This window comes from Pelmatolapia mariae, linkage group LG7, assembly GCF_036321145.2.
Source record: "Pelmatolapia mariae isolate MD_Pm_ZW linkage group LG7, Pm_UMD_F_2, whole genome shotgun sequence".
NCBI lineage: Eukaryota > Metazoa > Chordata > Actinopteri > Cichliformes > Cichlidae > Pelmatolapia > Pelmatolapia mariae.
The window spans coordinates 25230558-25245326 of record NC_086233.1 but is presented as its reverse complement, the minus strand read 5'-3'; the positions used below and the strand labels follow the sequence as shown (position 1 = coordinate 25245326).

Below are 14769 nucleotides of genomic sequence, written 5' to 3'. Positions count from 1 at the left end.
AATCACGATCCCTCATTTTTTCTCGTTTCTCATTTAATTGTGAATTTATATATCTGAATAAAAAGAACCCAAACCTTCTTTGGATGCATTACTCCAGCAACACTGAAAAAAAGTGATAGCAAATAACACTTTTGCATATATTTTAATGACAACAGTGGAGTATACTCTTATATACACACATGGTGGTACAACAAAGGCAACACTGTCAGCTTTTCAGCCTGAGTAAATGATATAAAAGGAGCAATAAACACACTGCAGACCTGATGTAAACCACACAGATAATTTTACTACTTGAAATCTAATATGTTTATTTAGAAAATGTTTAAATTGCACACGTTATGCACCCTAATTATGCAGCCTATCTGGTAGAATGGAAATGAACTCATTTTTGTACAAATGACCGGAAAATGCACAGCGAGTCAAACCCGAGAAGTAGTCAGCAGGTAGGAGACGATGAGTAACTGTGTGTTTGTGACCTCACAACTTACAAGACTCTTACTTTTGGTCCTTACGTCATATAAATGTACAGCTGGGAAACGAGTGTTCTCTAAACTCTTTCTTTCACGGATGTGGTGCTGGCTCTACCTCGGTACCTTATGAGAACCAGCCCATATTTCTACAGGGCTGAGAACCGACCATTAGTTAGCAGAAGTTGGGGGTAATTTCTCCTTATGTGGCCTGCCTCTGAGAATTTCACTTTTTTCCCCATTACAATGACTGTGTTCAGCACTAGATTAGGCACGCTGACAACAGAGAGATAAAAGAGAACCCAGATTAGATAAAAATCTCTTTGGTGAGCCAGGCTCTTATTAGCCGTTAAACTTCTGAGCTTTAAATTCATTTATTACTGCAGAGACCAGAACAGACTCTGGAGATGAGCCAACTAAAACAAAAGATATGCCAACAGCACAGTGACCTTTGAACCTTTTGACTAAAGAGTGAAACAAACAGCAACTGATCAGGCTTCAAGTTTCTTACGTTATTGAATTGGCCATATGAAACTGATAACATGCCTATCTATCAACTGTAGTTAAAACATAACCTTGCAGCTGCAATAAAGACCTTCACTAGATACAGAGATTTCGTGATAGCACCACAGCCCATGTCAGAGGGCAATTTTATTGGCAGTGGAGAAATTGTTTGCAAAAGTACATCGATACGAATAAAAATGAAGTACAAAATAATAAATAATGGCCAAATAAAAGCTTTCACCTCCATTAGATATCAAAACCACATGAGGTAACAACAGATTTAGAAAACCGCCAAACAAATATTTCCCAAATTAATATGATAAGTATTCAAAAACAGAACTTAAATGGTACTTCTAGTATAGATGGTAGAGTGCCAAACAAGAAGCAGCTGCACTGTAAAAGAAGAGTGAGCAGGTGACTGCCTTAATACCAGTAAAACACACAGTGGGGAGTGTAGCTGATAAATACTGCAGAAAGGAAATCTGGAATTTTTTTTATTTTGTGAGTCTCAAAAATAAGATTATGCTGAGAGCACCAAATAGCACAAGTATTTACTGCAACCTCAGCTTTAACTGGGGAGGATTACTGAGTCTTAAACTTGTGATGCTGGTGAACATCGTGGATTATGAATTTTATACAAGGTGGTGGAAATGACCAACTCAGAGTGACCCATGGAAGCTACAGGGTGATAAAATCCTGCTTTTTTTGTGCCTCTGCACTTGTCGCTTCATCTATTTGTCTACTGTTATGACCAGCAGCCATCATTGCACTGAGCAGGTGTGTGGTTTCTTATGCAGCAGCAACGCAAAGGTGAGTTTACTCTTGTCCTTACTTAATACACAATTTCTCCTTCTAAGAACAAATGTGTGTTTCCTCTTAGGAAATTGTCAGAAGCTCTGAAATGTGATGGAACTACTCAGTTTCACTGTGTTTGTTTGTGTTCCCAGATGACGATGTCCTGTACACAGTGAAAAAACAAAGTGTAAAGTCAAGCCCTACAAAGTCTGCTTAATGACCACAAGTTCATAAGTGATAAGTCAAGAGCAGACTATGAGCTTCTCCAAACACCTGGAGGTTTCCCATCTTTAAGAATGGTCCAGCATCCCAGTGCAGATGGTTAACAGCAGAGGTACAAGGTGGAGAGAAGCTTCTCTGAGAGCAAAAGGTGGTCCGATCCCTCTTGACCACTAGTATAGGGCTTCATTATACTGTAAACCCCATGTAGACATATATACAAAACGTTTTTTCCCCAAGAACATCTCGCTGAGTTTAGAGAGCATGCAGACGGTATGTCCAGTGTCAAAATGTGTTAAATGAGGCCATAGATTGTACATACAAGCTTGTGTCAAGTGTCTCTGCGGTAACAGAAGAATGGCCGCAGCTAATGGCTGGTGAGCAGGCATCAAGACACACTGCGAGCAGACCTGTCTTTTTCTGAGGAGTCTGGACGGTGATCTGACTGAGGCGATGTATACAGGAAGTTACAGCACACGTAGAGGGGGAATGATAACAACCGGCTGTCCAGATTCATCACCACATACTCCTATAGGATTGAAGGAATTGAAGCATGTTACCAAGTTTACAATTTCCTTTTAGAAATGGTGACTAGGGAGTATTCACTGACCTGGTCTTTCTCTAGAGTGAGCAGCTGGTAACCTGTTGAGCGACTGCAGACCAGCTTTCCACGACTGTCAAAGGAGGCAAGACGTAACCTGGAGACAAAGATGTTTGAAGATAGGTAAAGCTTTCAAACATTTCAACAGCTTGCCACCAGGTTAGTTCAATTTGTTGCAAAGAGGTGATACATTTAAAATATCAGCTGAACACTATAAACTATACATCAGTTTCTATTGTAAATTTGTATACATACACAATTTAGGTATAATATATTAAAGTATATATAACAAAAACATGTATAGAAGTAGACATGAGACATTCATGTCAAAGAGTAGAGTATACACCCAAAGAGTATATACACCCTATAATAAAAATGATCCAGTCATTACCAAGTTTAAAGTAGGTAACACAACACAACAAATGCAGACAAAGTCACGTGAAAAGCAAAGTAGTTTGTAGAAGCAACTTTAGGAGCAATAACTAAGTAATCTTTTTCTGTGTGACTTTATTAGTGTCTCACATGGTTGTGGAGAAATTTTGACCCACTCGTCTTTGTAACTTTGCTTCAGTTCATTGAGGTTTGCAGACATTTATTTATACACAGCTTTCATTTCTTCAGGTTGAGGTCTGGACTTTGTCTGGACTATTGCGACACATCGATTCTGCTCCGTTGTAAATTTGCTGCTGTGCTCCAGATCGTCCTATGACTGAGATCATGATTAAAGCTACTTTTGAACTATACCCTGAAATCAGCTGGGCTCTTCCTTATTTTTGTTCAACTTTTAAGTCCAGCATTTGAAATGTTGGTGTAATATTTGATTATTTTCTGGGCTTCGACCTGCAAGTAAAATCTTTGTCCCCGTTTCATTAATTTAAGGAACAATTCGATAAATTGCGACATACAGTCCCCTCTAAGCTGGAAATGATTATTCATGCACTTGTGTCATCGTGTTTATTCATATCGTGATTACTGCAATGCCCCGTTTACCGGCATGGACAAATCATCTCTTTCTCCGTCTATAAACTTTAAAAAATGCTGCGGTCCAGACTATTAACAAATTCTAGAAAGCAAACTCATGACACTCCCTTTAAAAACAAACATACACTCATTCTTTTTGTTTATTACGTTAAGTTACTGTGTTGTCTCGTTTGTATTGTGTTGTGCTTGCTGCCGACGTGGGACAGTTTAAAATGTCGTTGTACTATTGTACTAGGTATGACTGTGCAATGACAATAAAGAGTTATCTCGTCTCTCTTTACATCGGCTCTCAACAGATTTTAGGTTTACTTTCCTTTTTACATTACTGTATAGAATTAAACAGTCAAAAGGGTAAATGCCAGCCTATTGCCAAATATGATAACACCTACCAATTACAGTGATCAGTGTTGATCAGTCACATGTTCACAGTCAGTGCTGGCCCACAACTTCATCACTGTATCCTAATAAAATAACTATAGCCAACTGAGAAGTATAGCAACTAATCATTTTAAATGCTGAACTTCACTTTGTATATAAATCAACTTTAGCAAATGCTTCATGAGCAAATATTTCTTAGCTCAGGAATGTGTTTGCACATTTATCTCAATATAATGATTGTAGTTTCTCTATTTAAATTTTTTCTATTCAATGAAATTTTATTTATATAGCACCAAATCACAACAACTGTCACCTTGAGGCATTATTTAAGGTAAAGATCCTACAACTAAAGCGGGATTATACAGTCTGGTTGCCTGCACCACTGACCTGTATGCCAAGTGTCTTCGTGCTTGTAGACTGACAGCGCCCCCACATGGCTGACTCAGAGTATTCCTCTTGAAGACGATGAAGCGATTTGTGTAGGTCACCAGCAGGTCGAAACCAAAGTTAAAGCCCGTCCACCTCCAGCAGTACTGAGAAAAGGGGAATATCAAAGTGTTTTCCCTTTGTAGAAATGAATCCATAAACAATAACTGTATGGAAACAAACTCACATCTCCATCTTTAATGAGCTTCCTGCCACACCTCATGCTGCTCTGCTCAAACTCGTCTTTGTTGGGCTCCTGAGGACTAATAAACAGAAGTGTTTGTCATCACAACAGCATTAAAAGCAATGCATGTGATCCATGTGCAGCATAAAGCACCACTAAATCAGTCCAAATTCAATCTACTGACTCGTTTGAAGTTTCAGGTTCTTACCCGTTATCATTCTCAAACTCTGTCCGGAGCATGGCGAACCACTGGTTCTTATACACGGACGTCAACCAGTCTGGAACATAAAGTACATAAACACAAGAAACAGATGTTAAAATAACCACACACGAAAAAAAAGATGCACATTTATGATGAAATGGCATCAGCCGGAGCCATAAATTACCAGGAGGCAAAATGTTGTCCCTCTCCAAGATGCGTGCAGACGCGAGGTCATTGATGATGTACTGCAGGCGCACAAAGTTGAACACTGACCGAAAAGGAACGCCCTCATCTGTGTTCAAGAAGGGTTCCTTCTCACAAAGGTCTGTTGATAAAGGTTAATTAGAAAGACAGACTGTGATTAACACAGCTAATCTAATTAGCTTTAATTTCCATTCGTTTAATTGTTGATTTTAGCGTTTTATTATGATATAGGGTTTATTTATAGGAGCAAGATATAAAAAGCTAAAAATTAGCATTACTGTGAAAACACTTTGTGACAGTGGCCTCAACAAACAAGCCTCATCAAGTGGGCAAATACTTAAATAACTAAAATGTTTCTTTTGGTTTGTAATTTAGTTTTAGCTATAATAACCTTGGTGATTTCACCCGATGTGCATTACAGTACCTGTCCTGCGCTTGCAAAGCCAGGCGTCGGCATCAGCCAGAAGCTGCTTGATGGGGCCGTCCCACAGCGGATTGAGCTGCAGAAACATCCACTGCAGAAAGAGGCGAGAACGCTTAAAATACGCATCATAGTGCAGTGACTGTGACAGGAAAAATGTCTACGACTGTGCTTTTTCTACCTTTTTCAGAGCAGTGTAAACGTCCATCTCCACCTGCATGACAAACAAGTCAGAGGACTGGATGAGTTGCTCCATGACCTCCACCCTGTAAACAGATAGCAACAAGTTTATGTATTGTAAATAGTGAAATGAGCAAAAACTTCCAAGGGCACAGTCAAGGTCCACATACAGTTTGTGGCAAAATGAATAAAAGCTTGACCACTACATGAACTGTCGTCTGGCTGTGTTTGTACAGAGAGAAGCCATGAGTAACTGTGACTACTGTTACAGTGGACCTTTCACATACCAGCCACCTATCCTGCATGTTGATATAACCCTTGAACGTTAACCTAAAAAGCACATATTGAAGATTTCCCTACTTAATCAACAGAAATTAAACTAAACATCAGGGCACCAACACTTGCTTCTATTTCTCCACATCATACACGCTACAATTGGAGTTTCTACCCCATGATACTGACGCTTCAAGTTGATAATAGACTAAGATCATGCTGGACAAAACTAGCTTTTGACTTTAGACTGTGACATTTAAATTGCTAGTATACCCTCTATACTGGTCACTTAACACACCGCTGCAACATCATCACAAAGTCACTTTCTTTATGCTCGCCATTAAGGTGCAGGTATTCATTGGAGCAGGCCAGTTCTCCTGAATGATAGGTGTCGTCACTCAGACAATACTGCCACATCAGCGCTGATGTAGGAAGAGAAGAAGTCGAAACCGGAAGCCAAGACATTGTCAAGTGGGTTCCCCCCCCATATAGTCTCATGTTTTCAAATTGTTGCAAATCTCCCTCTTTATAATCTCTTTTGTCTGTGACTTTAAAGTTCTGTACCGTAATATATTAAAAATGCAGTAAAAACACATCCAATTACAAAAATCAAGAGATGCCCGGCTGGCAAGCGCCAGCAGATGCAACATCATTTCAGGCATGTGCCACCTGTGACGAGGTGCACGGTGACCATAAAAGCAGCCTTAGAGCTGGTGTGAAATTGATGGGTTTCCAGTTTTCAAACAAAGCTTAAATGTGTTTTTCATGTGGATATCACCTGTTCTTGGTAATGAGGGCTAAAAAATGCCAGAAAAAAAAAAGAATGTAAAATCTGGCACTTAGATTAAGTAATTTATATTTAAGTAATCAAAGAGTCTGAAACGGGTACAATTTGTATAGTATGAAGGTAAATTTACAAGTATTCATTAAATACTCTGAATATAGTTTCCATAAACAAATCTAACTCTAAAATCTAACTCTGTTATTTCATGAACAGAGAAGCTACACTGAAAGTCAAACACACCCAAGTTCTTTCATCAGGTCGACATTTTGGTGGGTCATCAGGTTGTTTAGAAGCCACTCAAGACATCTGCAGAAAGAGACACACAAATACACAGATATATATATATATATATATATATATATATATATATATATATATATATATATATATATATATATATATATGTAAGAATTTCCAAACATGTACATACTTTCTTATGTGGCATAAACAACCCAATTATGTCAACATTCTCACTTTTTAATGACTGAATCCAGGCCATAGATGCTAGCACAAGCATAGTAGCCACACACAGTCTTTGCACTGATGTTTTCCTTCATGGTTTCGCCACACTGCTGGATCAAATCATCCTGTGAACACAGACCATAAAACTTATTAAGATTTAGTATCATTCAAAATACAGATATCTGTCTCACATCTCAGCGACTTGTTTTTACACGTACTTACCAGCTGTAGCATACAAGCAGCAGCAAGAATACTGACGACTCTGCTGGGTTTGATCAGAACATCATCACGGTACAGGGACCCAAACACGACTTGTAGAGCTACACAGGGATGTACAAAGCCATCAGCCAATGAGTACAAGTACAAAGGAGGCCAGTTAGCATCGGTTTTCTGTGACTCTCACCTTCAGTATCAATGTTCTGATCTGGGATCTCCAGGTTGATTTCCATCATGCTGGACTCCTTCCAGGATCCGCTGAACATGCTGGAGAAATACCCCGACTATAAAGTGCAGGGATATGATAACTCATACAAGAGAATGTAACACTGGCTGCTTTGAGATGCCTCGGCGTGTGTTTGTTTTACCTGGCAGAGGTACACTTTGTGGAGGTTCCACTCCTGTCCTAGAGCGCAGATACGAATGTCACTGTTTTCCCCATTCAGAAACAAGGTCTGATAAATGTACTTTGATGTGCTTTTTAATTTCTTCCTGCTCGAGGAAAACATAAAAACAAAACCAAACAACAGAAAAAAACGAGAGTAAGACAAAACACAGACAACTTAAAGATATCTAATTCTGAACTGGCTGGACTTGCCTGCGAGGTGTATCGAGTATGCCATCATCCTCCTCTTGCTCACTGTCACAGTCACACTGAGCATTTCGTTTCCTCTTCTTACACTCGCAGTTATGTTTGCGGTTGGTACTTGTGCCCTCTGTGGCCTCTTCTGGTCCCTGAGAGGACAGCTGAAACCTGCTGCCCAGAATTCCCATTTCTGTGCTTTCAAAGAGACATAAAGCAATCACAAATATCAAGTCAGTTATGTATACTGTAGTTTCACAGTTCATCAAAATCCAATACTTTTGGAGTGGTACTTTAGCTGCTGTATTAAGTAAATGTTTAATTGTCGTGCAAGCACATTAAATTTCGAGACACCACAGGTTGCATCCAGACAAACTGCCTGTTTTGCTCAACAGTCAAAGAAATCCACAGATATGGTACTGTGCAAAAGTCATTTCTTTATGCTTTGCTTTTAGTGAGCCAGACGACCTCGGCATTTTTAAAGTGGTCCTGAGCAATAGTTCTCCAGGCTTTACAAATATCTGTCTAAGTTCTGTTTTTCTGAAAATTAAATGCCAGCACAGAAAAGTACCATCAGATTTTGATCCACCATGCAATACCATCTCAAAAGCTTCTGACTGGTAACAGCTTCATTTTTCAGCATGACAATGAAACACACTGCCAATGCAGTAAAAGCATACCTGGGTAGAAAATCACACAGTGAAACACTATCGGTCATGGATCAGCTCCCCCAGAGCCCGGACATCAACATCACTGAAGTAAGCAGCCAACATCCAAAGAAGAGCTTTGAATGTCCTTCAAGAAGCCTGGAGAACTATTCCTGAAGACTAGGAGCTCAATTAAATAGAAAAACGTGAATAAAATAAAGATTCCCAACAAATAAAATTATAAATAATAATATCACCATTTGAAAAGATGAGTGTAACTCAATAAGGAGCTTAAATAAAAGTAGAAACAAAAACAGGTTTTGTGGCAGATAAGGAAGAAACGCTTTCCTGCATAACTTGTATAACTTGACTGACTGTGAAGTGAAATGAATACACATGCTTGAACATCATTATTTATTATGATAGCAACAGACTGATATACCACACCACTTTTCCTTATCCTTGTGCTACACTTGCCTTTGTAGCTTTCACCAACATTGGCCTCATGTAACTAGTTAGATATCCAGAAAAAAGCAAGTGGCACACTCCTTGGTTAACAGTAAGGCACTATCACATCTCGACTTAATTTTAAATAAGCCCAAAACGTGGCCTTGTTGTTTTATATTTTTAAATACAGGCACAAAATATTTTACAAAACAAAGCCTTGAATGGAGTTTGCTAAGAGTGTCCACAACAGAGTCTGATGCGAGTTATGTTTATCACCCAAACAACGACTCGGCTGACTCACCTGCTGATTATGACAGGGAGAAGGCTGAGAGGGAGACGTGTGACGTGTTATTGTGGACGGTAAACACCGGATGATTATCTCAGCTCAAACGTTGACGAGCTAGTTAAGAGGCGATCCAGCCTCAGAGCTAGCTTAGCTGCCACATTCACAGACCAGAATCGTGTATAAAAACAGTAACAGCGCTTATTCTGACTGGCTGCTGCTCCGTACAGGTTTCCAGACAGCACATCTGCCTCTGCTTCCAGTTACATTTTTCTAAATTATAGCGAAAGTAAAGTCAAAGACAGCAGATGATGTGTAACTAAAAATTTCTGAGGCTGTTTTCTTTTTTTGTTCTTCTTCTTCGTCGTCGTCTTCTTCTTCTAAATTTTATTGGCGGTTGGCAAACAACTGAATGGTGCATTACCGCCACCAACTGGTGTGGAGTGTGACTGGAACGTCGCTCAAAAAACAAAAAAATTCAAATCCTCCCAAGCAATTTACTCTCCTTTAAAACTGAAATAAGGCCTGATAACGTTTACTTCTAGAGTCCGTTTGCAGTAAATCAATAAGATCTAGTTTCATTTTTCTCATTCTCATTTTCTTCATTCTCCTACTCCTAGCTGTGGTTCTCATTTCTCCTGCCATCCTTTGAATTTTATACAACCACCATCCCCTCCTTTCCTCCTCCCACTGTTTTTGCCATCTTTTCTTCATTTCTTGCCTTACAATGCTCTTTATCTCTGTCTGACTGAAGCTAATAGCCAGGTCAAATTCCCCATGTTTTGTGGCTTCCTTTGCAGCTCTATCTGCCATTTCATTTGCTTATACTCCATAGTAAGATAAGTTAAGATAAAGGTAACCTTTATTAGTCCCACACGTGGGAAATTTGTAATGAGCTGGAATCCATAAAAACACAACTGTAAGTCCCATCATGTGTATTCTGTAAAGTGTTTGCTGAACCTCTGTTAGGATATCTGCTCTATTTTCTGAGTGGTGACACTGTAAGCTGACCAATGACCAGCTTGAGTCTGAACAAGTGCCTGCTTTTAATGGTCTCATGTCTTCTACCCATTGAACAGCTAACAGTATTGCTAGCATTTCTCCAGTGTATACTGACAGTCCATTATTGAGCCTTTTCCCTACATTGACCTTAAACTCCGGGATACAAATGCTAAACCATATTTGCACATAATTATAATACTGATCAATGTAAGCCTGTGCTGTATGGGAGTTTAAATTAACTGCCCTATCCCCTTCTTCTTTTCCAATAATGTAAAATCTACTGTGGCATCAGGAAGTATCCATGGAGGTGTTGCTGGTAACGGCACTCTTTGACTGATGTTGAACTGATCCAGTTTAAGTTCTATTGCTCTTCTACCCACAATCCAGCCAAAGCTCTTTGTTTCCTGCCCGTCTTTCTCCCAACAAGGTTTCAGTACCTCTTGTGTTAGGTGATCCTGTCCACAATGCTCCCTTGAGGTGTAACGTTTTCTACAGGAAACCTCTCCGAGTAAATCCTCACAATTCTCACTTGTATCTGTCTTCCCCTTAAAAAAAAATCCTTTATCCATCTGAACATCTTCCCACTGATACCCAATTTCCTGACTTTAACTAGAAGTCCTTCTCTCCACATCATATTGTAGGCTTTTTCTATGTCAAAAAACACCACCACTACACTCTGTTTATTTGTGCTTTCCTGACTTCATGTTCCAAACACAATACTGGATCCACTGTATTCCTCCCTCTTCTGAAACCACTTTGATGTTTAGATATGTATCCTTTACTTTCTATATAGTACATTAGTCTTTCATTTACCATTCACGCCATTATTTTACAGATGTTAGATGTTAAAGCTACAGGTCTGTAACTTTCTGGATTTGTATCATCCTTTCCTGGTTTACGTATGGGCACATCCACTGCCTCCTTCCAGCTTTGCAGCAGTTTCCACCCTCCCAAACTCTGTTATATAATTCTAATAAAAGATCTTTAGCTGACTCACTGAGATAGTTTATCAAGATATAGCAAACCTGATCTTTTCACGGTGCTGATCATTTGGATTTCCGAAGCACTCAATTCAATTCTGTCTTTGTAAAAGGAATATTTAATAAATATTTAATGTATCTTCTACCTGTTTCAGTAATTCCCTATTCTCTATGATTGTCTTTCTCTTTCTCTTCGCCCTTCTTCACTAACATTGCCTGAACTATGGATTTTAACAAACGTTTTGGGAACAGATTTGCCTTTTCCTCATCTTTTACAGCTGTTGCTTCTCCATCCCTCAATATTGGATATCCATACTCCCTTTTTATACCATTCATCCTTCTAATCATTGACCAACCATTCTGTATTTTTGTCTCCCTCCCTACTGAATTACAAAAACCCCTCCAGAAGTCACTCTTTGCATTTTGAATGGTTCTTCTTACCTCAGCTTGCAATCTTTTATATTCAATGAAATTCTGAAAACTGTGTTTCCTCTTTAATATCTTAAAAGCTTTATTTTGATGCTTAATCACTTTATCACACTGCTTTGTCCACCAAGGTACGACCTTTTCCCTTATACCTTCTTTCTTCTTTATTTCCCAGTTTGCTGCGTCTAAACTGCCTTACAAATAGAATAATTGAAATCATCCACCCCAGCATTCATATCCATCTTTTGCATTTCCTGATCACTAACTATTCTAAATGTATCCCAATCAGCATTACTGAAGCACCACTTCTGCACACACCTATATCCTGGTTCTCTACACTCAGCTCTATCTCAGTCATTATAGGATAATGGTCACTGCCTACAGTTGTCTCTTTTAGTACCTGCCATGAACAAACACCTGCCAATGAGTTTGACACTATGTGAGGTCAATTGCTGATTCTGCACCTGTTCTAACATTAACTCTTGTACCACTTCCATCATAATTTTTTAGCTCTATCGATTCCTCAATCACTGCTCCATTCCGATCATTATAATCACCCCATAATGTTCTGTATGCATTAAAGTCCCCACACCAAATTACTTTCCCCTTTAAATATGTGCCAAGTTCCTCTACTGACAACATGTTAGGTGCAGGCTGTGTGCAGACAGGAATAGGACCCAAGGTGCAGACTCCGGAGACCAAAGGTGAACTCAAAACAGCTTTAATACTGAACTCAAAAAAGGGTAACATAACATGACTGGAAAAAATCAAAATAAACTTAAACCAGAGGACTAACAGAACACACAGCTAAGTAAACAGTAGAACGCGACCGAGAGCACAGGAAAACACAGGGCTTAAATACGCAGAGGGAGTAATCAGGGAATGGGCAACAGGAGGGAAACACAGCTGGGGCAAATCAGGACTAACGAGACAAAGAAGCGTAAACTGAACACACTGAGAAAAGACAGAGACCTTCAAAGTAAAACAGGAAACACAACACAGACTGAACTTACAGACACAGACTGACTGGACACGGGGATATAGCAACTAAGGATACACAGAGACGCGAACTAGAAAAGGGGATACAGCTGACAGGGGAGACAGAGCAACTAGAGACGACAGAGACATAAACCATAAGACAGAACTCAAAGAAACCAAAGACTAGAAATTATAAATAATATAACAAACTCAAAAACCCTGGGTCAACGACCCAGGCCTCCTAACACAACAGTTTGTTAGCCGTATTGTAAAAATTGATCACTCTGATGCTACCATTTCTTGATCAGATTTCAAGTACAATATATTCTAACTGTGTTCCTATAGCTACAACTCTATATTGGATCCCTTGTTTCACAAATGTTGCACATCCTCCTCCATTACCCTCCATTCTATCTCTGCGGACACTATCATAACCTGAATACAGATTATTTCTGGTTTCTTTTTGCATTTTTGATGAATCCTTTAAACTCTTGTCCATTTGCAATCAAACTTCTGGCATTCCACTGTAAGATAATCACATTGTCCTTTCCCCTGGTCCTCCTGCTTTCCCCTCCCCTCCAAGTCTTTTATTGGATATGTTCCCAAGATATATCTTTAATACCAAAAAACCTCTCTGCTCCTTTCACAGTTATTTTAATTTTCTCTGTTTTGTGTTTCACTTGATCTGTGCAATTTATAACATAGGCAATAAACAAAATAATCTTCTCCACTGTCAGTCCTGTATGAGTTCCATGTGTCTGTACTAAATCTGATGTCGACATTGGTTAAACCGGTCCTGGTCCATCCTTTGCCTTCTGTACCCTCTTGACAGCCTCTGCGTAACTTATGTTGTGAGCTGCTTTGACATGTTCAACCTCCATGGCCTTCTTTCTGACTTCACAGCCCCCATAACTTACCCTGTGCTGCCACCCACAATTACTGCATTTATCCTGTACATCATCCCCACATTCCTCAAATCTGTTTTCACCTCCACACTTGGGACACCTCTGTTTCCCCTTGAAAACTGCAGCGATGTGCCCATATCTTTGGCATTTATAGCACCTGAGGGGCGGCGATACATATGCTCTAACCAGAAAGCTTATGCATCCTATTTTAACTTTATCTGGCAGGACAACCTCCTGAAATTCCAGGGGTACCTTTTGTTATTCTTCTCCGTCTATCGGTGGTATCTAGTAACGGTTTTACGGTAACGGTTCAATGTAGCACATTGATGTAGCAGCTGAGCTCAGCGGCGCCATCTACTGTAAGACGGCGGAATTACACAAGTAAATGAACTAGTGACGCGTTATGATTTAATCATTTCAAATGCAGTTATTATTATGTGTTGCAGGGTACAGTTTCCTGGAAGATGTGTAATGTGTTATTATGTGTAATTTACATGTTCTAAATTACGTGTCAAATATACTGAGATAAATTTACATACACAAGTTTATCTTAACAGTTCTTTTAAATAAAAACTTTGTATAAGGTTTTATGGAATTGATTATGATGAACAGCCTTCCTAATTTAAATAGATGAACTTGAATTTAAAGTGATCCAGTGCACAAAATGCAAGCACAATTGCAGGGGTGTCTTCCCTTGTCTTAGCTTTCCACTTTGATGAGATGCCTCTCCCTCCCCAAGCTTGGGTCTGCCAGAGATATCTTCCTTCTCCCCACCATCACCAGCTGCTTGCCTGTGGGCCCCTCTTTCTACTTAGCTCTACATTATAAAGTCACGGGCCTCTTCAGTCAATGGCTGGACCCCCTTTTGCTTTAAGAACTGTCTTAATGCTTCACGTGCTGGAAACATTCCCAAGATAATTTGGTCTATATTGGTATGATAGCGTCAAACAGTTGGTGCAGAAATGTTGACTGCACATCCATGATGAGAATTTCTTGTTCCACCACAACCCAAAGTCAGTCCTTCTGTCTGTCTGTCCATCACAGGGGACAGACATCTATTTACTCTGCCCCAGAGTAAATAGATGGTTTTGCTTTCATGTTCAGCTTTCGCTTCACCACAATGCCCACATTGCTGGAGAAGTGGCCCAAGTCCAGACTCTGGGATGTGGATTGGTGCCACATCCCAAAATGAAAATATCCACATGTACACATATTTTAGAA

The 14769-nt window shown here is 39.5% G+C and overlaps 1 protein-coding gene across 4 annotated transcripts; it reads right to left on the bottom strand.

The window, feature by feature from the left end:
* Nucleotides 1–111: 111 nt before the first annotated feature.
* gmcl1 (germ cell-less, spermatogenesis associated) lies at nt 112–9618 on the bottom strand. 4 transcript variants are annotated; one of them, XM_063478642.1, is made up of 15 exons: nt 9276–9618; nt 7892–8078; nt 7666–7785; nt 7485–7581; nt 7304–7401; nt 7094–7206; nt 6860–6925; nt 5564–5648; nt 5386–5476; nt 4942–5082; nt 4764–4833; nt 4559–4634; nt 4333–4478; nt 2596–2683; nt 112–2514 (listed from the first exon to the last, which is right to left on the bottom strand). In XM_063478642.1, the coding sequence occupies exons 2-15, from the start codon at nt 8069–8071 to the stop codon at nt 2374–2376; spliced, it is 1512 nt and encodes a 503-aa protein (XP_063334712.1). In that variant the 5' UTR covers nt 8072–8078; nt 9276–9618; the 3' UTR covers nt 112–2373. The 4 variants fall into 4 exon arrangements, with proteins under 4 accessions (XP_063334712.1, XP_063334711.1, XP_063334710.1 ...); XM_063478641.1 differs by having other exon boundaries at nt 7892–8073; XM_063478640.1 differs by lacking the exon at nt 9276–9618 and adding an exon at nt 8561–8710.
* Nucleotides 9619–14769: the final 5151 nt, after the last annotated feature.